The sequence below is a fragment of the Colias eurytheme genome, chromosome 13 (assembly GCF_061535395.1).
Source record: "Colias eurytheme isolate Ceu_HAF_F1 chromosome 13, ilColEury1 Martin Lab GWU primary, whole genome shotgun sequence".
NCBI lineage: Eukaryota > Metazoa > Arthropoda > Insecta > Lepidoptera > Pieridae > Colias > Colias eurytheme.
The window spans coordinates 10,934,251-10,956,719 of record NC_142992.1 but is presented as its reverse complement, the minus strand read 5'-3'; the positions used below and the strand labels follow the sequence as shown (position 1 = coordinate 10,956,719).

At 35.0% G+C, this 22,469-nt stretch overlaps 2 protein-coding genes across 3 annotated transcripts; one reads left to right on the top strand and one right to left on the bottom strand.

The window, feature by feature from the left end:
- Positions 1 to 253: 253 nt before the first annotated feature.
- On the top strand, positions 254 to 8,022 carry Cp110 (Centriolar coiled coil protein 110kDa). Of its 2 annotated transcripts, XM_090108974.1 has the most exons (7): positions 254 to 317; positions 450 to 859; positions 1,320 to 3,239; positions 3,733 to 3,921; positions 4,629 to 4,765; positions 5,691 to 5,776; positions 6,523 to 8,022. In XM_090108974.1, the coding sequence occupies exons 2-7, from the start codon at positions 767 to 769 to the stop codon at positions 6,591 to 6,593; spliced, it is 2,496 nt and encodes an 831-aa protein (XP_089965100.1). In that variant the 5' UTR covers positions 254 to 317; positions 450 to 766; the 3' UTR covers positions 6,594 to 8,022. The 2 variants fall into 2 exon arrangements, with proteins under 2 accessions (XP_089965100.1, XP_089965101.1); XM_090108975.1 differs by lacking the exon at positions 5,691 to 5,776.
- Positions 8,023 to 10,661: 2,639 nt separating this feature from the next.
- On the bottom strand, positions 10,662 to 20,659 carry Uba1 (ubiquitin-like activating enzyme 1). Its single transcript, XM_090108973.1, has 9 exons — positions 19,813 to 20,659; positions 17,573 to 17,983; positions 17,091 to 17,349; positions 15,287 to 15,462; positions 14,795 to 15,016; positions 14,287 to 14,538; positions 13,197 to 13,316; positions 12,551 to 12,736; positions 10,662 to 11,787 (listed from the first exon to the last, which is right to left on the bottom strand). The coding sequence occupies exons 1-9, from the start codon at positions 20,545 to 20,547 to the stop codon at positions 11,014 to 11,016; spliced, it is 3,135 nt and encodes a 1,044-aa protein (XP_089965099.1). The 5' UTR covers positions 20,548 to 20,659; the 3' UTR covers positions 10,662 to 11,013.
- Positions 20,660 to 22,469: the final 1,810 nt, after the last annotated feature.

Below are 22,469 nucleotides of genomic sequence, written 5' to 3'. Positions count from 1 at the left end.
ATATGACGGAACGTATTATGTCATTAGCGCGAATGTCAGAGAGCACCATTAAGCCAAACTTATTATAAAAGCATTGAATGATTAAATATATATATAATATATTATTATATAAACTGAGGTAATTCGATTATATTATGGTCAATTTTTTCAAATAATCCCAAAACCACAGCCCAAAACCCTGATTATTTACAATCTCGCTATTCAAGAGCTTTTTTTTGTGTAGACAACGCTTTATGTACTTTTTTTTATTTTTCGTGACCATGGCAACTCGTAATGTTTTGATTTGACTGTCGAGAAAGTAAAAGTGAGAAATCTACGTAAGTTTTAAATATTTTTTTACTCGTTTATCTTATATTGTGAAAATTTACAGTTTAAATTCTAATCCTTATTTATTTAACAAAGTACTTCACATTTCCCAATCAACGGCAAAATATTTTCTTTACTTGTAGAAAATTCATATTATGGCTATCTACGGGTTTTCCATCAAATAAGGAACTGCTTGTTTTTCTCATCATCTGCAGTGAATATAATAATGTAAATAGATGGAATCTGTTAACCGGCTGTCCATGTAAGTGCCGAAGTGTTTAATTAACTGACGTAATCGCCTATGACAACATCAGCGCAGATTTAATGAGCCGAGTTTTCATTATATTAACGGACATTATTTGAGATCACTATCGGCACTTACAATTTCCTATAGAACTTTTTGTGGTCAAAATGGATTAGTTTATCGTGTATACTGTAATTCGCTGATGTAACCGACAAAATGAACGATCCGTGGGATGTAAAGTGCGTGCGACAGTCGGGTCATTATACGTCTTGTATGAAATTAAATGGGGTGCCTCTTCTTCCGCCTGTTGTAAGTACATATTAAATTTACCATATTTTATTGCGTAAATTTTACAATTAAATTGAGTTTTTTTGAGTTATATGTAAACAATATTAAGTATTACTACATTGATTGCAAATTCTTATTTATTTGTACATATATATTAATCATTATAAAAAAAAAAAAACATATAATGAATATCAATAATATAAACTATTATTTCCAAAAAAACTGTAGAATAAAAAAAATATTTTTTTAAGGTCCGGGAATGTTAAAACTTTATTAGGATCATTATTTAAATAATGCCGTACATGAAACCATCTTTAAATTAATATCTGAAACTTTGTATATTTGTAATGTTATAATAAATAAGTCATGTTAACCATAAATTATAAGTAGAGATTAAACAACACATAAACCAATTAATGGCGAAGTAAATACATTTATGTAACATGCTTACAGCAAATAAGCTTAATATTTAATATTTCAGTTATCTAGAGAATGTCGCAAAGAAATGCAGTACTACAAGTTGTTAGCGCAAGAAGTAGAGAAAAGAATAAATACACTAAAAATATTTATGGTCGAGAGTGACACTGAGTCGATTGACGATAAGACTGATGCACCCGATTTACCAGAGTCGGAGCACAATGATAACTTGTCCCCTACAGATATAGCAGTATATAATGCCAATGTTACTCCCACACTTAAAAAAGAAGTAACATCTATAGATAGCAGCGAAAATAACACTCCCGAACTTGATTCCCCGAACACCTGTGAAATTGACAGTATTTCCAAAACACCATCCAAATTTATAATAGACCTAAGCATTAGTCTGAACGACAGCAAAACAGTTACAAACACACCAAATCCAGTAGAAGTACCTGAAAGAGACTGGGAATGTACAAAATTAAATAAAGATGTCACGGATGTTAGTAATAAGGAAAATCTGAAAAGCGTTGATGATAAATTATTTTTTAGTATTAGTCTAAACAATGATGTCTTATCCGACCCTCTGTCTATCACATTTGATCAAGAAGGACCCCCTTCTCTTAGTTCCAAGAGCTTTACGGGTTCCCTTAATAATATCCACACCGAGAGTGTTAGAGACTCGAAAGTTATACCTCTATCTCGCCAACGATCTTACACAGTTCTGAAACCGAGTCCTCTACTAATGGCCCATCTTGAAGTTCAATCTTTGAACACAGGGGTAGAAATAAATTCAATATCCATGAGTGAATCAATGTGCAACCTGAGCTCTCCGAATAAAAAGCGAAGGAGTTGGGATTTAGAAACTGCGAAAGTGAAATGGTCTTCCATGGCTTTGGAGTTAAAGCAAAACAGTTTGAAGAAAACGACGAAAGATAAAAATGGTGTTACGAAATCGGCAACGAAAAAGGTGACGCAATCGGCGCCGGTAAGTCACAGCAGAGCGAGATCGCTGGTTCAAGAGAGAAATAAACGAGTTTCTAATATCTATAAACCAACTAATAAGTCGGAACCTATTCAAAAAATAAAGAAAAACCCAAGCCCTGTTCGTAACCAATCAGCTAATCCGCCTGTATCGAAAACAAATTCCACCAAAATTTCAGCAATTCCAAACGGCGTAGACAAAAAAGCACCTACACCTAAGCAACTTATATCTGAATCAGAAGATCCAGCTGCGCGTGTACGAGAGCTTTACGAAAAAATCCAAAAACAACAACTCATTCAAATGGCCAGCTTAGTTGAGAAACAGAAAAAGGAACAGATGCTGTTACAACAAGTATTTGAAGAACAGAATAATTTATTATATTCCCAGCTAAAAACCATATGCCCAAAACCGTCAAATGATGTGAAAGAAGCTTGGGGAGATAAAGATACAGATAGAGGTCCAGTTAGTTTGAGCCAATTGATAAATTCAGAGCCGGCCGATAGCCCTGTAGTTGCTACGCTTACCGAAACGAACAATTATATAAACCACTGTGATAATGTTTTAAAAAAGTCTAGAGATATTACTGGGAGTATAAAGAAAGCGACGAAGTGTCCATCGAAAGAAAAGAGTCCTCCAAAAAGTCAATCTAACGGTAACTGTACAAAGAGCCAATCACCAGGACGAAGGAGTTCACGAAAGCTTACTTACGATAGTGCATCGACTGACCGAGATTACGACCTGATTCTGACCGATCGAACGAATGATACTATGGCCGATCTTAACGTGACCTTCCCGTCAGACAATGAAGAATGTCAACCCTATCATAATATAGATTCTTGTAATAATGATATTTCAAATTCAGTACCTATGCAGCTTATAGCACCTTGCAAGTCTACAGATAGAGCCATAAAAAGTATGGAAGAAACAATACAAAATTCAATAAAGAGCATGTGTGGCAGAAAGCCACGAAGTATTTGCCGGCAGGCCACACCACAAGAGGTAATTTAGTAACAATAATTTGCAATTTTGTAATTAATACATAATTAGAATCTTAACATGTAGAATTTTAGAATCATTTAAAATCAATATTTTAAAGTAACATAGACTATTCAAATCATTCAATATTGCTTATCTTTTCTACATCTATTTTCTTATTATCATTCAGTTCTTATTGCATCGTATTTATCATCGTATTTAGACTACTTCTACTTTCTTACTTTCCTGTTCTGGTGTCCTTTCCTGTTTCTTATGCTGCTGGCCTTCTCCATTACATCCTTGCATCTTTTTCTGGATTAAATCTTCTTAAGCACTATTGTTGTGTATACCTCTTGCTTTCCTGTTATATTGTCCTTTCCTGTTTCTCCTACTCCTATTTCCTGGCCTTCTCTATTACGTCCTTATATCTTTTACCCATAATTTTCTTGCCTTCTCGATTACATCCTTGCATCTTTGTCTGGATTAAATTTTAAGGGTAACAATTTATGTACTAAAGATAGCCGCAGCCACGAAAATAGTGGCTCACGTAAAGGGGTATCTTGTCCGTCGGTTGATGCGCACGGAGCGAGTGCAGGGCACGGTGCAGACGATCAAGGACGCTCTGCTGTGTGCGCTGCAGCTGCACCAGGACCGCGAGGGGATCCGCGGAGCTGATGTAGACCTGCATAGACGGTTGATTCAGCAGGTTAGGTTATACGGCGCTTAAACTATTGTTGTATTGGTGATTTTACGAGATTATAATGGATTTAAGTGTTAAAGATTAAAACAGCGATTTAAAATGTTTAACATTTCGAATGCTTTATGAATCAATCATAGTTTTAATTATGTATTTGTAATTTTCAGTTAACTTTTCTTGTGATAACTTCGACTGGATAATTTCAAAAGGATATTTTGTAAGACTCATTGACGTACTGTGTTGTTTAATGTACCTCAATTGTAAGAAGATAAGCCAATAATTCGACCAATAATGGTCTAAAAAATATAAAAACATATGATTTCCAATTAATTGTTTCAAAGTAACAGGTTTTAACCATTTCATAGATAAAGTTAGATAGACTGTAGAGTATAAAGTGAGTTAGTTTTTAAGTACCTAATTAATCATTTATGTAAGCTACAGTTTGTGTTAGCTACATTTCATTCGTGACAAGTAGGTAATATCGTTTTAGAGATCCATAAGTATTAGTTAAGTCTCACACTTCTATGCTAGGTTCGTTTTTGCTGTTTTACTTACAAACCATGGATTTAACATACTCAAAGAAATTTTAAACATTATTTTTGACAGGGTTAAAACCCTGAGATATTTTGAAAACTACCCACCCTCTTGCAATTTTTATGTGTATCTGATATATTAATATACCTTGTTCTTAAAAAAATAATCAAATTCCCAAACAGATAACAGCAGCATGTTACACACTACACGACACGTTCATAACAAGTACCGCCGCGGAAAGATGCGCCATGATCGCAGCGGACCGCGGTCGACGGCGCTCACTCGCGAGCCGACCGCCACCGAGACAACACCGGCCCACGTGAGTGAAGTGTATGGTCCGGGAGCCAGCAGCAGATTTTATGACCAAGTTCCTCTCAAGCGGTAATTAGTAAAATGCATCAAAGTATAGTATTATGAAGCCTCGTGAACGTCAGCTGGAGCTCGGTTGGGGGAAAGAGCTGTTGTAGCCTCCCGTATCAGCTGACGGTTTTTCCACCAAGATACAGCCAGCTGACATATATATTTATCCACAGTTACATATAAGCTATCATCAGGTAAATTTTTGTTTGAGAGGAAATAACGGAAAATAAATTTTTCTTTAAATTTAACTTTCATGTTCGAGACACCAGCTGACGTATAATACACCATGTTGTAACCAGCTGACTATTTTTTTTCGTTGAGATATTGGGTTAGCTACAATTTGACAAATTTTTAGCTGAGAGGAAATGAATGAATGAATGTATTTTTTTTCCTATGTGCGTGGGAGGCTACAACCGCTCACCCCCCCAACCGAGCGCCAGCTGACGTTCACGAGGCTTTATAATACTATACTCTCATGCGTCTGACGAATTATCTCTTGAGAGGAAATAGTTAACCAAATTTGCACCTGGCTCCCTAACTTTAAAATATTTTGTGTCAGAATAAATGTGTTTTTTGATGAAGATTAAGATTTTTTTTCTTATAAAATATACTTTTTTTATTTTTATTAGAATAAATATATTTATTGATATTTATTATTATTAAATAGAAAATGATTTTTAAAAACGGCGACATCAATAAATGTTAAGCAAATTTCTAAAATAATATCAGTTGTATGATAAATTAATATAGTCTTGTGTGTTTGTGTGCTATGCGTGATGCGTGGTTTTAATTGAAGCATGGATTTTGTTTCATACCAAATGAATGATGTTGTATGTAAATAAATACAATCGGTGGTGGTAATCATAAAGGTGTGTGTACAACAGGGACCTAATGTCGCAAAGTCACTGCGGCGCGTTCCCGCCGCGCGCGAAGCGAGCGCCGCCCAATCTCATGACTCAGTCCAACTATGGTAACATTAGAATTGTTAAACTCTTGTTGTGCACGTCTGTTTTCGTTTTTTTGAAGTGAAACTTCTTTAGGCGCGTTGTGAGTAAAATTTCAAGGTCGCGTCATGGCAATACCGTCACGTCATGAAGTAAGGCGACGATTTTGGTATCTTTGAATCTTGTCAAAGAAGTTTCACTTTTGACACGTGTGCTCGATACACGCTCTTTTTTGTGTATGCTTGTTTTTTCTTTTGCACAGCCTGTCTGTTGTTTGTTTCTCTTTTCAAGCAGTTGGTGTTTTTGTTGCGGAGTCTGGTGAATCAAGCTTATGTTTTGTTTACGTAGTATCAGATTTGCATGTGTTTGTGGTCTGGTAAGAAATTTTTGTTGTCGTTGTGTATTGCTATATCTATAAGTATTAGTATATTTAGCACTAGCCGCTTGTTCCTATGTTACATGAGAAAATTAAATAATTTTTAATGATCAGATCTATTGTTCCCTTGGTTCATTGAGCCGAATGTATCTAGTCCAAATTTGTGTGAATGCTAACTGCGCGTATTACTCGTACCCTAGACACATACAAAGTTATATAATTATTTAAAGAGACATTTAGTGGCAATTGGTCCTTCGAGCCGGATTGTCTGAACCAATTTGAACGCTTTCTAGTAACTTATTATTCGTACACATTCTACATACATACATTATACAAAGTTAAAAACATTACTCTACTTACCTCTATTAATAATTTATTAATCTATTATAATTACAGAGACCTTTAGCGGCGAGAAGAGCGTAGTCCGCCGCTATATGCCGAGCCCGCGGCGACGCCCGTGGCGCTGACCGTGCGTGCCTGACTTTATCGCGAGGTGTTGGCTGCAGGACTATAGTGTAACTGGACCTTAACCGACTTCGCTTTTATAATATATACACTCAGTGGACCTTAACCGACTTCGCTTGTATAATATACACTCAGTGAAAACGTACCTTAACCGACTTCGCTTTAAATATACACCACTTAGTGGAAACGGACCTTTATTCCATAATTATTTATTACATGTTTCCCATTGGATTGAAAAATTGAATCTTATTGCAAAGAAATTTGTGAATAGTTCTTGATTTGCATTTTTTTTTGTATGTTATTGAATATAACTTAATGTCTCAGCATTTATTTTTATAAATCGGATTTGTAGCTATTAACGAATTTAATCATGTTTAACGCATTCAATGTATCTTTAAAAATAAAAATATTGAGCACTTACTGAATTTGCAAAGCTTGTTTAATAATTTACATTCCAAGGAATTTAAACCAGTCTTTTATTGATTGAAAAAGTTAATTTTTATTGTGTGTCTGTTTGATGAAAAATAGTTGAGTACATATATGGCGACAAATTTTAGTGAAAAGGTTTTTTTTTTCGATAAAATGATAGTGATAGTGTTTTGTTTAATCTATTTCAGTGTAAATAATTCATAGATTTCATATAACAAAGCAAACAATCAAAGCATTTACTTGTAAAATATGTGTGAAATTTCATCCAAAAGCAGTCCAGTTTTCACTTATTTTCCGAAAAACATTTTTTTATATTAAAGTTACATGTTTCAACTAGTTACTAGATGATGTGAAAATATCTTTAAATATATCACAGATTTTATGTTACTGACAATTATTATAAGATATCTTCGTTATTAAATATGATGCGGAAGGAAATAAAGATTTTTCTGAAGCACGTTTTTACCATATTATTAGCTGTGAATAACAATATGAATTAGGTACAATAATTATTATAATAATGACAAGCTTCCAGCGGAGGCTTTGTGGTTGTGTAACCAATTAAAAAATATTGGCTTTAAGTGCGGGTAGTTTTAGTTTTAAATTTTGTATTGGCTTTTTTGGACATTGTTGGAATTAAAGATTTCATAAATTGTGTTTTCAAGCTTGTAAATCAGTTAATAGTTAAAAATTATGACATTGAGTACATTCGTAAATAGTTTTTGAAATTACAAAATGCATGGATTAATTTGTAAAAAACGTTTAAATCTGTAGATTATATTTTTCAAAATTCCAACATGTCACAATAAATTTATTAGTTTAGTTTTTTGCTAGTTGTAGCTTTTAAAAATTATGGAAAGCGATAATTCGCGCTAGTCAGTTGTATTATTGGCTTAATGACCAATATTCGGCACAAATTCTAAATTATGAAACGCTTGTACAACTAAGGTCACGTTAAATATATTTTTTGTGAACTAATTTACATTAAACATTTTAAAAATATGAGTTGTTTTATTTGTTCCTCAGTTTACCCACAAATGTTTATATTTTATTTTAGAAAACTGTAATACAATCACAGTACAAGCGTTAGGTACTATTTTGTCTGTTCCTTGTGTATAAACTCGAGTCGAGTTAGGACAATGTCTCACATTTAATATCTTAAACTCAAAATTTTTGAGTACAATTTTAAAGTTACTTAATGTAATCGACAAATACAATGTTAATCGACGCGCCGCAAGTTCTTCCTGCACTCAAGAAAACGGTTTGTATCATATTCTGAAAGTATTAAAATTAAGCTATGAGGTTCTGATCTAAACCCTAGTTCGGGTACCACTAACCTAAATAAAGCGGAACGTTCTACAGAGTCAAATGCTTTGGAAAGGTCACAAAATATCCCTAAAGAGGCTAAGGCATTTTAAATGATTCGCAACATTTTCTATTACTTATATTATTTACTAAATAAGCAGTCATACCACCATAGGTCATATTTTTATCGGTATTTATATTTTAAGGCCAACAGTTTCGCGTCGAAAAAAATATATGTGAGGTAGCTTTAATACATAGATTTTGTTTTCCCTGTTCAAATTAATGGTAGCCTGGAAGAGATCGCTGCCTAGCGATAAGGCCGCCATTTGTACATACTTGTATCTGTTTGTTATTTTTCTGTGTTTTATGTAAATCTTGTGTGTGTGCAATAAAGTATTATCTATCTATCTATCTATAGATACAGTAGCATGATTAAAATTTATTTCATACTAGCTGCGCCCCGCGGTTTCTCCCGCGCGCGTGAATGTGTATTTCCTTGAAAAAAAGCGTTACTCCATATAAAAAATAGCGTTACTCCATATAACAACAGCTATCTGTCAGTAAAAGTCCCGTCAAAATCGGTCCAGCTGCTCCAGAGATTAGATGGAACAAACAGACAGACAGGCAAAAATTAAAAAAAAACTATATTGGTAGAAAAAAATTCTATATGTACCTACAGTGTACACATTTATGTACAGTGATCCACATGCATTTAGTAAAAATCGGTTATTTCAATATTAAAATGAAAAATAAATGTTCTAGCTAATTAAGTGATAATATATGCTCAAGGATATATTATCACTTAATTAAAACACAAAAATATCATATTTTACATAATATGAAATACCTAGTTAGTTACTCTTATTTTATAAGGATTTTATTCCTGCCTACTAGTTACTAATCACATGAAAAAATAAACCTAACGTACCTACATATCTAGTGCCTGATGGTAAATATAAAAAAGCTCTTTACACATACTGATAAAGACTGATAAATATTTATGTAGGTTTCTATATCTTGTTCCAAAATTTTTAAATCGATTAGCGATTATCTTAGGTACTAGACACACTCATCGTCATACATTTTGCAATTTTTCGAGAGATACACGTGTACATTCGCGAATAAAATCATGGATTGGGACATGTTATTGATTACATTACTTGTAAAGGAATAAGAGGAAATAAATAAGAGTAGAGAAAAAAGAAACAACATTTTAGGTTGACGAAATTTGCGTGCAGCGCGAGCGTGTCGAATTCGACGGAAATACGGTGCGCGCGGTGTAGCGCGTTGCGCAGTACCGTTCGCATGTGATGCTTCGATGTTCCTCGGGAATAAATTGTTGTGATTTTGAATATTATTTTAATTAGGACAATGTCGATAACAGTTTGATAATGAAAAATGCGCTGCGCTGCGCCTCGCCATATCTGCGCCGGGCCTTTAGTACTATTCTTTTCGTCATTTTAGACATCGTCTCATATCTAATTCTTTAAGTAGGCAGCTAAAGAAATTATTGTGACTAAGGTTAAAAATAAAAGTATAATGTTTTTCTTTGCACGTATATGATTAAATTCCTTAGAAATAAATTAGTCGTATACTTTAATAAGCTACATATAAGATAGATTAGTGAACAAAAAAAAATACTTAGTTTAAAAAAAATCCGGGATATTCTTTGATGTATCATTTTTGAATGTCGGATGTAAGCTTCATTGTTATAATATTATGTGTTCATGATTTTTATGAGGAATTACCTATAGTGTAATATAATTATATAAACTTCTTTGGTAGAAATAGTAAGCTCGTGAGTTTCGTCTGTCGCGAAACGCAACTCGAAAAGGTCGTATCCCATCTAAATTCCTAACAGTATTCGAACCCAGACAATACAGCTAAATAGTCTTCTCGACAATTTATCTGAAGCATAATTATTTTTCAATTCAATTCAGCAGTCCTCTAGAAAAGCTTGTTCATACACTTTTTATATTTTTCTAGCTGCGTCCCCGGTTTCACCCACGTAAATCAGTTTTTCCTTTTAATCCTAATGATTCTAATCCTTATGAAATATGTATCAAATAAGAAGAAGGCACTCCTTCACATCGGTTATCTTTCAGTGTAAGACTCATCAAAATCGGTTCAGCCGTTACAAAGATAAATACAGAATAAACACAATTTTAAAAATTACTATTTAGGTATGTGTCGTGTCACACATCCCATATAATATTATACATATGGTAAAAAGTGGATTCTAATAATTACAAACAGACACTCCAATTTTATTATTGGTATAGATTAGTAGTGTAAATAAGTTCGTTATAATAAGTTGTTAAAATAAAACAAAAACGTTTGCTCAAATTTTATTTTATTTATCCTTCATATACAGACCCATCTGATTTAATTTGAAATTCCAATACGGATGTTAAAATAATAATAACGAAACGAACAGCACAATGTGAAAGTGAGCAAAAGTAACTACGATAAATATAAAGTTATAATAGACGATGAAAGCGTGTCTCGAAGCACTCAAAATTTGTCCAATCACGGTTATCACTGTACATCGCTGAGGCACTCGATTAAAAATCTAAACCTAATCGCTGTTAAAAATACCCTCTGTGTGTGAAAAAATTCGTAAACATCGCGGCATCGTAAATGCGACGAAATGCCTCGGTCGGTCACCGATCTGTTTGTATCACTTGGTTAAGGCAGAGTATATTTCACGTAGGGCACTTCGATATCGTTGTCGTCTTCGTCGTTACAACACAGTTCGAACACTAACGCCTTCACGTGGGGCTCCAGTTTTTTCTTTGACACTTTGGTCACAACCTCAGACATGGGCAAGTTCAGCCGCTCTTGACGTTTGTTCTTGGGCATGAAGAACGAGTAGAGCATGCACACACCTTGCGATAACATCGTGATCTCCAACTTATGTTCATTTTTGAAGTAATCAATGAACTCTTGCAGAGTAACTTCACCTTTGACTTCAAAGCGGTCCCAGAGCGTCCATTTCTTATCGTAATATGTGTTGGTTGGTGCCGCGATGGGTTCGGAAAAGCCAAAGAACGGTAGTGCGAGGTTAACGAAGCCGTTCTTGAACACATCTAGAGTATTGAAGCCTTGGGCAAGTTTGTAGAGTTCAAGGCAGACGAGACCAGCAACTACCGAGGTTGTAGTCGCTATGGCAGGGATAATCTTTCCCGCGATGAGTTTGGAGCGATGTCTGTCAGCTGGAGGTATGTTATAATTGGCCGCACGTAAATTGGAAGCAGCTACAATAAAGTCCATGTGGAAGTTGGTGTCGTCATCCTTTTCAAAGTCCAGCGGAGTGATCTTGAGGTTTCCGAGCTTACTAGGCGGAGGCAGGTCCGATACAATGTTCTTGACTCTGTCTTGGTCCATTTCGTCGTTGCTCTGTTGTAACTGCGCGTCGGTTACCGCGATTTTAACACCGGATCTTGGTTTGAATTCTGGTACCTGGAAAGATACATAATTATATTAAAACTAGCGGTCCGCCCCGGCTTCGCCCGTGGTACCTACATGTTAAAACTATCCTATCTCTCAAGTTGATCGAACTGCACATGGTGTGCGAATTTTATTATAATCGGTTAAGTGGTTTAGGAGTTCATTGAGCACAAACATTGTGACACGAGATGTGGAGTATAAGAATCTTCATAACTGTAACATCATTTTTTGTTTTTGTAGACATGTAAGAGTTGGATATTTTTTTTAATATAACTTTTAGATTAACATTATTATCTAAGTTACAATTAAATTTCAAACATAAATCTCAAACTAATCATTTAACTAACTTCAGAAGCGCTTTTAAATTGGCAAAATTCATAATTTAACATTTACATCCGTTTCGGAAATCATTTACAGAGAAGAGTTTTCAAAAAACTTGATATTTTTTAAATGAATCTTACGTACATAATACTTAATTTTTACTTATTTTTCTTACATTCAGGGCCGATTTTTCAATGCTTGGATAAAACTTATTCGTCGAATAATGTATAAAACTACCATTTTAAAAACGTAATCTAATTGCCCGTATTTGACAGTTTACGTGACATTTTAATGCATCAGGCCCCGGAATCACAGACACAATAGAAAATCTATTGTGTCGCGGTCGGATTTGGCCGTTCGGGGCTCAATGGGTTAATATCGTAATACTTTATTGGACGGATAAGATTTATCCAATTGAAAAATCAGCCCTTAGATGATTAAATAACCGAATTACCTTAATACTATCCGCGAGCTTCGCTATACGTTCCCTATCGACACAGGTAGGAATCCCATAGACCTGGGCCCTCAGGTTAGCGGCGGCCACAACATAGTCTAAGTGCAGGTCATTGTTGGGGTCGAACGTGAGCGGCGCGGGGCAACGCTTGGGCCCCGACCAGAATGGGGCCCCGCTTGTTGTCACCTGGAAACGAAAATTATTATTTGATCACTTTTATGTGTTGTTTTCTTATATATAAGGTGTCACAGATGTGGTATTTTGTCATTGTGTGGTAGATTGTCAGACACTGTTAGTAAAACATATTTTTTACGTAATCAGACTCGAATATACGATATACAACAAATCAGTAGAAACGAATTTCTAATAGTTTCTAATAAAGTGTGTAATTAGGCGGACGATGTAATTTTATGGCACCAAGAATACAATATTGTCTATGATAATAATTAAGAATAAATTGGAAAAGAAAGTTAAATGGCTATGCAGACTTCCGGAAAGATTAAAAAAATTATACAATCGAAAGAAATACATACACGTCGATGAATTTATTAAGGTATCATGAATTTACTTAAAATTTTCCGAGAACATTACTAACATGTCAATTCATCATGTAGAACATATAACAAAATAATATTCAAGTACACACCTGATCAGGCGGGAAGTTATACAGCAGCTGTTTGATCTGGTTGGAGTACTGCGCCTCCCAGTGCACGCGGGCCCACGTCACGCAGTCGTCGAAGCTCAGCGGACGCTCGTTTATTGCATTCTGAAATAATAAAAAAAGACGTGTGTCACTCGGGGCCTGACGCGGTAATGCTATTGCATGCTATGCCTTCAAGCCACGAAAGAAGTGAAGGTACCAAATGGAGAGGAAGCGATGATTGAGATTTTTTTTTACTTTTGAAGCGCGATTTATTCTTCATATTTACGAGGAGACTGACTGACATTGTGATCAAAATTTTCGAGTCGAATAAAGTAATGTAAAAATCGCGTTTAAAATCTAAGCCATTATTTAATTTGAATGATACTGGTGTAAAATTATTGACAAGAAAGTACAAGTGCCAATGATGATAGTTAATGGGTATTGTTTGACTAAAATGTGAATCCGGCTCGAAGGACCTTTCATTTTTGGTCCTTCGAGCCGGATTTGTTCCACCTAACCATGAGACATAGATTATTGTAAAAATTTGGAACACGATTATTTTTGAAAAATTGTGATGATATTGTAAATTACGAAAACGTGTACGTATTTTTTTTGTCATGACAAGGAACATGTTTTGCATAATATTGTCCTTTTTTAGCATTATACCACATCCATTATATTGGGGCGTAGCAGCGGGCGGCGAGGCAGCATGACAGCTCGCAGCTCGCTCTAGCGCATATATGCCTTGACCTGGATCTCTATGAAGCGGAAAGCGCGTAGATTCCGCTACAAATCTGCAAGTGCGGGGTGCCCCGAGCCACTCACCCGCACACTCTCCAGCGCGTCCAGCGGCTGGCTGCCCGGCAGCTTCATGCTCCGCTCCAGGAAGTGCGGCTCCCGCAGGTACTGCGCCGCGTGCTCGGCCGCTGCAGAACTGCATCCCGCCCCGAGCCACTCACCCGCACACTCTCCAGCGCGTCCAGCGGCTGGCTGCCCGGCAGCTTCATGCTCCGCTCCAGGAAGTGCGGCTCCCGCAGGTACTGCGCCGCGTGCTCGGCCGCTGCAGAACTGCATCCCGCCCCGAGCCACTCACCCGCACACTCTCCAGCGCGTCCAGCGGCTGGCTGCCCGGCAGCTTCATGCTGCGCTCCAGGAAGTGCGGCTCCCGCAGGTACTGCGCCGCGTGCTCGGCCGCCTGCCGGAACAGCCCCTCGAACTCGTCGCGCGCCCACTGCAGCGTGTGCTCGATCGCGTTCGGGAAGTTCTTCAGCGTGCAGATGGGTATGCTCTTCTCGGGTGGGTCTTGGGACGAGCTGTACGACTCGGTCAAGAACGGCACCACCACCTGGAAGGAAATAATTAGTGATAAATGTTAAAAACAACATACAAAACAGAAATCACGCATTTTTTATGCTGTACAATTTAGCAAGATAATTTAATAAAAATAGCATTCACAATTTAAAGAACAAATTTTTTGATACCCATGCAATAAATTGACGATTCTTCTCAACATAAGCAACATACAAAATCAATAGTTGTTTTACAAAAATACTATTTGCAAACACAAAATTACAGCGTTGTTTAAGTTTGCCCAACTTTACCTGAGTATTTCCCTTAGTACCGAGCGTGCCGCTCTCCAACAATGGTTTCCTGTAGTACACACAGCGCCTGTCCATGTAGATCCTAGCGTCCACATTATCAAGGGCGTTGGCCACACCGTCCAGGGCTTCGAAGAACGCATCATCGTACACGCATTCTGTTTCTGGGCACACACGGTTCTCTTGTGCGAGCACATTCATAGATGGATTCATTTTTTTTACAGCCTGAAATAGGTGACAATGAGTTTTTTTTTAGTTTATTCAATGTACGTTAAAAATGTGACTAAATGTTTTCACAAAAATTTACTGTAGCTTTACTGCAGCAGAGAGAAGTCAAAACAAATATGCCTCTATAATTTGTTTTTTATAGTTTTTCAGAGATATTCATTTTTGCACCCTATACTGAACTAATTTCGATAGTTATATCTAATTGAAATGAATTAATTAAATGAAAAAAATTGTAGTACACAACAAACAACTTCACAAAACATTTACCTTAGCAGCAGTGCTCGACTTGGGTTTCTGCACATCATGAGGCCTGAAAAGGAACTGTCGGTTCAGGTTGGACTTCTCGATGAGGTCCATGTCTGTGAGGGTCACCTGCCCCCCGCCCGCTCCCACTCCGATCATCGCGAAGTTCTTCAGCAGCTCACAGCCGATTGCGCCAGCGCCTGGAATAGACATTAACTAGGTGTTATTTATTGTATATGTATTATGTACTTATAAATTATCAATACATACTTGTTTGGTTATAAAATGATTAAGGGGGCGCATAAAGCAAAATAACCAATCTTCTATTAGATGATACGTGTAATATGCAAGCCCAAATCTAAAAAATAAAATATATATCAAACTAGATGATATGTTCAACGATTCTGTTTAATCAAAAACATAAAATATTAAAATTTACTCGATAAAAAAAAATCACCAAGTTAGCTCTAATTTTCACACTTTTACGTTTTCTACTTGACATGGTAATACTTATTATGATTTTTTTTTCATAAACAATTATATTAAAACATTTGCAAGATATTTGTCAGAGCATTTTGTGTAATTACTTTTAGTTTTGGTTTTATCTGCGATAAACCACTTTTGGCGCTCTTTTTTTCTCGAGATAAACGTTTGATTTTGTCACGATAAAAGTGGTTTATCGCAGATAAAACCAAAACTAAAAGTAATTACACAAAATGCTCTGACAAATATCTTGCAAATGTTTTAATATAATTGTTTATGAAAAAAAAATCATAATAAGTATTACCATGTCAAGTAGAAAACGTAAAAGTGTGAAAATTAGAGCTAACTTGGTGATTTTTTTTTATCGAGTAAATTTTAATATTTTATGTTTTTGATTAAACAGAATCGTTGAACATATCATCTAGTTTGATATATATTTTATTTTTTAGATTTGGTCTTGCATATTACACGTATCATCTAATAGAAGATTGGTTATTTTGCTTTATGCGCCCCCTTAAAACATTTTCCTTTGATCTGTTGTTTCATTGACATCTCTTACATGTTCCTAAGAATAATTATTTTTATGTAATCCACTAGGTATACCTGTTTATTGACCTGTCTTTTAGATATTACGCATTATAATATACGCACACATTGGGTCAAATTTATTATATTTTAAACTTTTAAAAATACTACATGACAAGATGTGCTTAAAAATTTACATACAATAAAAATGCCTGATTGAGAAACAAAGTTATTAAACATTTTAACAAATTACAGGCTGTTTGTTTATTATTAGAAATAATGTTGTCTGCGCCTAAGGCTTTCGTTACCTTGAATCAGTTTTAACAAGCTGCGTCACTAATTATAGAGATAAGGAAAATAAGCTGTATTTATTTTTATTACTGTGTACTATTTATATCAATGTTGATTCTGCATATTGAACAGATTGGATACATAGTTTTGAGTGCAAGGTGTTAAAATTGCCTATAATACAAAATAAAATTGTGTTGTAATTTGCACATTATGAAAATTAATTTTAAGTAACTTACTAGAGAAACACGAAAGAAAACAGTTTTTAAACCTATGATAGGTTTCAATAAACGATGAAAACATTCTAAAAACGTTATACATACATCAAATTCTCTGTTACATTTAATTGTCTAAGGGCCGATTTTTCAATCCTTGGTTAAAATGTATCCGTCTAATAAAGTATTACACGAACATATTAAAATTTCACCTGTAAATTAGAATACATTTTTGAAATGGTAGTTTAATACGTTATTCGATGAATAAGTTTTAACCAAGGATTGAAAAATCAGCACTAAATAAAACAAATACATACCAACAATAAAGTATTTAAGTTCGCCGATCCTCTTCTGGAAGTCCTTGCCGAAGACAGCCACTTGACCGTCATATCTCGACCCAGTCGGCTTACAATTCTCCTCAGTGAGAAGGGTCTTGTCTTTTGGCAGGCATTCAATGGCATCCAGGTATAACCACTGGACGATGGGGTGGAACTTTCCGGAGCACGCTTTCATCACCTCTTGGGCAACTACGCCGCCGATCGCTGCGTTCATCGGGTTTAGATCACCAGATGAAACCTGTGGATGTTTAAATTTACGAATAAATATTGTGCTTATTGACATGGATCTTATTGTAATTCAAAATTACCATAACAGATACATAGATTAAAAAATGTCTTATTTTTGACATGCATGAACTGTGAAATTATGTTTCATTTAAGACTAAAGATTTAAGATTATATAAAGGTATAATAAATAAAATATACACTGTCCATATAGCTTAAAATTAATCATAGTTTACCTTAGCAAAAATTTCCAAAAGCTCAGTGTTGAGTTCGACATCGCTCTCCTTGAATATCTCTTCCGATTTCAGTAAATTCTTGACATATTCCACAAATTTAGCCGCATCGTCGTTACTCCAGGGTTTCGGCAGCCTTCCTTCTGCTGCTTCAAACTTGTGCAAAGCAGCGAAGGCAAGATGTAATTGCTGTGGATAGTCCATCTTGGCGAAATCGGTGATCAGGAACTCTGGTTCCTTCAGAGATTCACTGAGAGGCTTGAAGCTGAGTTTCTTGGGCATCTTCACTTGGGTTACGATGCCACCTCTAAAGTATTTAGAGAATTTGGTTGTGTCTCCAATGCTAAAGGTATAGGGACCCAGTACTTTGATTTTGCGTGGTTCACAGCCATTTAGTTCTGACATGCCTTGTACCTATAAGACAATAGTTCATAATTTTATATTTGCTACAAATATGCTACACAAAGATACATAATTTATAATATTTCTGTGTAATTTTAACCAAACCCTCCTCCTTATCCAAAAGAAAAATTTCTGATAATGAATTCTCGACATATTACAAAATGCCGAGCTTTTGTAAACGGCGAAATAATACAATTTCCCTGCGACATATACACAACAAGTAATTATATACCTTGAATATCACTTTACTTTAACAGATAGTATAAACGAATTTGATTGGCGGAAAGACACAAAAAATAAAATTATAGATAGTATAGATTTTATCCAATTGTTCTTCATACAATTTATTTTAAATAAACTATGTTCGCTCTATTTCATTTAATTGAAACCTTGAAGTAGATTGTATGATAACAAATTGCATACATGCAATAAACATATTATTGGACTAGATTACCGCCCGCGGCTTCGCCCGCGTTTTCAAAGGAAAACCCGCATAGTTCCCCTTCCCGTGGGATTTCTGGGATAAAACCTATCCTATGTGTTAATCCCAGTTACCCTCTATATGTGTGCTAAATTTCATTGTAATCGGTTCAGTAGTTTTTACGTGAAAGAGTAACAAACATCCATACAAACTTTCACCTTTATAATAGTATTAAGATATTAAGATTTGCCTATGTACGTGGTGTTATATTTGAAAGCAATACAAATAAAATGTTTAACAATTGTATGTAATGCACCAGATAGTACACAATTATTTTTTTTGAACCGTACCTTTTGTAATAATCCTATAAATATAATGAACAAGGCATTGGCAATTGGCATTTACATTTATAGTTAAGTTAAACATACATTGATACATTTTCTGCTGATCCTTATTAGTCATGAAATGCTGTTACAATAACAAATAAATAGAATTTAAATAAGGCTGTTATACACATATTTTCTGTTTCTTATAGTTTATCTAATACTTTGTTTTTCACTTCAATGTTTGATTTCATGATTTTACTACCTACAACACAAACATACACGAAAAGGATATTGCAATATCTGCTGTACATACTGCTTCTAACATCATAGCAATATGAAGTTAAAATATGTACATAATAAGACAAAGAAAAATGAGAAGATAGTATTGCATACAACAAAAACGAAAATGATATTAATTTTACAAATGCATAAGTATTATGAACTGAATGCAATTCCCTTTTTTAATCAGCTAAATATTGAACCTGAGACTTCATGATTTTGACACATAAGTGCTAATCACTGAACTAATAGATGATTAATAAATAAACAAAGCAATAAATATGATAGACAAGATTAAAAGATTTCTAGTGTAAACAATACCTTTGTTGTGTGATTCATATGAATTGAGTCAACTCAATAAAAACTAAGTTCATTGCACCCATAACTTGGTGTTCATATGAAAAAATGATAACAGCACCGTTAAATGCTAATGAGTGTAATTTGGAAGAAAAATATTTGTGTATTTTCTTTTCTTATAGAGTATTGTTATTATGTGTGATTAGTGGGTTATGGAAATTTTGCAGTTATTTTGTTGCAGGAGAAAAAAAAAACACAAAGAAAAAAAAATATTCTAGCCATTTACTATGTGCTGCAAACCTCAATGATACTTATTCAATATAAATTTTTCTGTATTGTTTTAATCTTGAGCATTTCATAATATTAATGAAGGTTAACACATTCATTTGATGTATTGCATGTGTTAGTCATAGCTTGATCCATAATCAATACTTCATCTTGTTACAATATTGCTATAAATAGAAAATAATCCTTTAAAGAAACTTAGTATTACAATACTTAGTAAAAATAATACTAACCTCACTGAAGGTAACGTAGTCACCATCTTCCAGACCATGGCGAGTGTCATCTAAGCAGGTAACAACTGCCTCGTATTCATGAGTAATGTCCGCCACCATAGCAGACACAGGGTTCTCTCCCGTGACATCATAAACAGTAAATTCAGGCCCAAAATCACAAAAAACTTGTGAAAACAACCCTCTAGAGTCAGCGATCACCAACGCTATGTTATTCGCATGAGTGATAGCTGCTACACGGTCCTGTTCAGCTCTAGATGCACACGTAAGCACAACAACCCTGAATTTCTGCAGAAACTCTTCTGTCAACGGACCGGTATACGCCGTTGTCGGTACGTAGTGATTCAATTCTAAAAGCTGCTCGCATGAAGCTACAGCTCGGTTTTGACCGATTGTATCTTCAGACAAATAAAACTGTGATGATAAATCAGCTATTGTGCATGTCCGATCATCATGAAGGGTAACCGATTTTACGCCGCCCAAAATCACATTTTTTGCAACCTCTACTCCCAAACCTCCCAATCCAGAGATCAGGACGTCGGAATGGGCCATGCGACGCATAGCATCGTGACCGAGGACGTAGAGTTGCCTCGAATACAAACTCTCGTCGATTTCATCTTCCACACGCGTTCCATTGTTCGCCATTGCTGATGATTTGCAACTCGCTTCTCCTATGTTTAGCTTCCGCTTTTTAGCCGGGGGGTCAACGGAATTATCGGCGACTTCAGCACTAGACATCGGGCACGAACGCGCACAATTTTGACAGAATTTTGCTTTTTGTTTCTTCAGCACAATCCAGAAATAATCTTCAAATGATTGTGGTCGACATTCGCGCTTCACCGTTCGCTTCGTTGAAACCAGTGGGTCGACACTTAGAACATCGTTTTGGTTAGGCTTACATTATCAAGCAATTTTAAACTTCATTCAATTGACATAGAGTTCAAATTATTTTGTACTTTTCCAAGACCTAAGGTCAAGTCTGGCCTGCCAACATTTAGAAAAAATAAAAATATTTCTAATGTTGGCATCTCCGATGTAATCATATAATAAAAGATTTAATATTTAAGTTTTACTTATTTATTATTATTTCTTCTTTTTTTTTAAACCTTATTTTTGTACATTTTAATTTTTAGCTAGTACAATAATAAATTATTTCTTTCTTTCTTCGATTTCTTGTCAATGGTTAAGACTTAAGCATAGACAACGTCTTGATGTTGATTTGTTGTTTGAAATTTGAATTCAAAATGGCGTTTTATTTTATTGTTTTGATGGTTGATAAACAAAATTTGTTCTTCGTATATCGTAGATTTTGTTATTTACTCATTTAATGTACAGTACATTGAACTATTTAATTTGTAATATTTCTGCCAAAAGTGTAAAAAGAAGAAAAAGTGTTATATTGTGTAAACAATGTTAAAATCTTTGTGTGTAGATAATTGTGATTTGTGACTAAATATTTGCAATATGTACCCAATGACTGTTCTTTAAGGAAGATAAAACATAATAATTACAAAACAATTTATGAGAAAACGTCTCTAATACGTCATGTTCTGGCTGTAGAATCAATTGGAAAGGAGATATTATGTCCAAAGAAAACAACGGCTTCTTCATATACTATTCCAATATGGCGATCCGAACGGCAACGATATATTGGTATCGGAATTTAGAACGAGATTTAATAGAAATCCCGCAAAATATTTCAAGGAAAAGTATAAAATGTGAATCTAGTTGTATTCACATAATATTTAAGCCGAATTAAGTCCTACATGCCTAAATAAAGATATTCAGTAAAATTCAAATGGAATTATCAATTTTTGCAAGATTTTTGCTGATAATAGTGTGTTTTAATATTATATAAAAATGTTATTAAATAATTAATAGCTGTGTTTTACCTGAAAATAAAACACATATATTAAATACTTACCTATATTTGAAGCTTACTTCATTGAGAAGGTACCTAGCTTTTTCCGCCTATTTTGCCCTCTCTTTCCGTTGTATATATGCTATCTCTCTCGCACACCTCTCCACCAGGTGGCGGGGCGCACGATAATGTGCGGGCGCTGGATGTTTTTTCATTGAGTCGAAATCCACAACAGGTGGACGTTAAGTGTAAGCTTCAAATATAGGTAAGTATTTAATATGTGTTTTATTTTCAGGTAAAACACAGCTATTAAACACTTGACCGTAATTTGAAGCTTACTTCATTGAGACCTGTTTGTTACCCACCTGGTGTACAATGTGACGCCAATGTGAATTTGAATACATAAGTAATTACTTATTTCTTTATTTGAAAGAGTAAGGTGTGCAGATAGTATACCTACTAATAAATCACACAAATTTTTATTTTATATAATATATTAACAATCCCAGATGAAAAGTTAATCAAATAAGAACCAAAAAGTTAATCATAATGATTCAAAGTATTAGAACTTATGAGATTGGTTCAAGCGTACCTTAGTTAACCTTTTTGAAAAGTTAAAGTTACTACAATTTCCACTATCTTTAGCGTAAATCTGCGAAAGCGCCAGTAACGACTTTCAATTACGCATTTAGATGTTACTTACAAAATGAAGCAACAGCTGATCCCGACGAGGCAAAAATACCTCAAACTCAAACCTTTATTTATTCAATTAGAACTCTGCAGAAGCATCATTGAATCA

Bases quoted from the DNA above. Each gene is read 5' to 3' on its own strand.
- Uba1 (XM_090108973.1), bottom strand. From the start codon at position 20,547: ATGTCTAGTGCTGAAGTCGCCGATAATTCCGTTGACCCCCCGGCTAAA. The intron at 13,317-14,286 runs GTGAGTGGCTCG...TTATTATTTCAG, and splicing joins ACGCGCTGGAGAGTGTGCGG to AATGCAATAAACGAGCGTCC. The intron at 11,788-12,550 runs GTAATTCGGTTA...GTATCTTTCCAG, and splicing joins AGCTCGCGGATAGTATTAAG to GTACCAGAATTCAAACCAAG.
- Cp110 (XM_090108974.1), top strand. From the start codon at position 767: ATGAACGATCCGTGGGATGTAAAGTGCGTGCGACAGTCGGGTCATTAT. The intron at 860-1,319 runs GTAAGTACATAT...TTAATATTTCAG, and splicing joins TGCCTCTTCTTCCGCCTGTT to TTATCTAGAGAATGTCGCAA. The intron at 3,922-4,628 runs GTTAGGTTATAC...ATTCCCAAACAG, and splicing joins ATAGACGGTTGATTCAGCAG to ATAACAGCAGCATGTTACAC.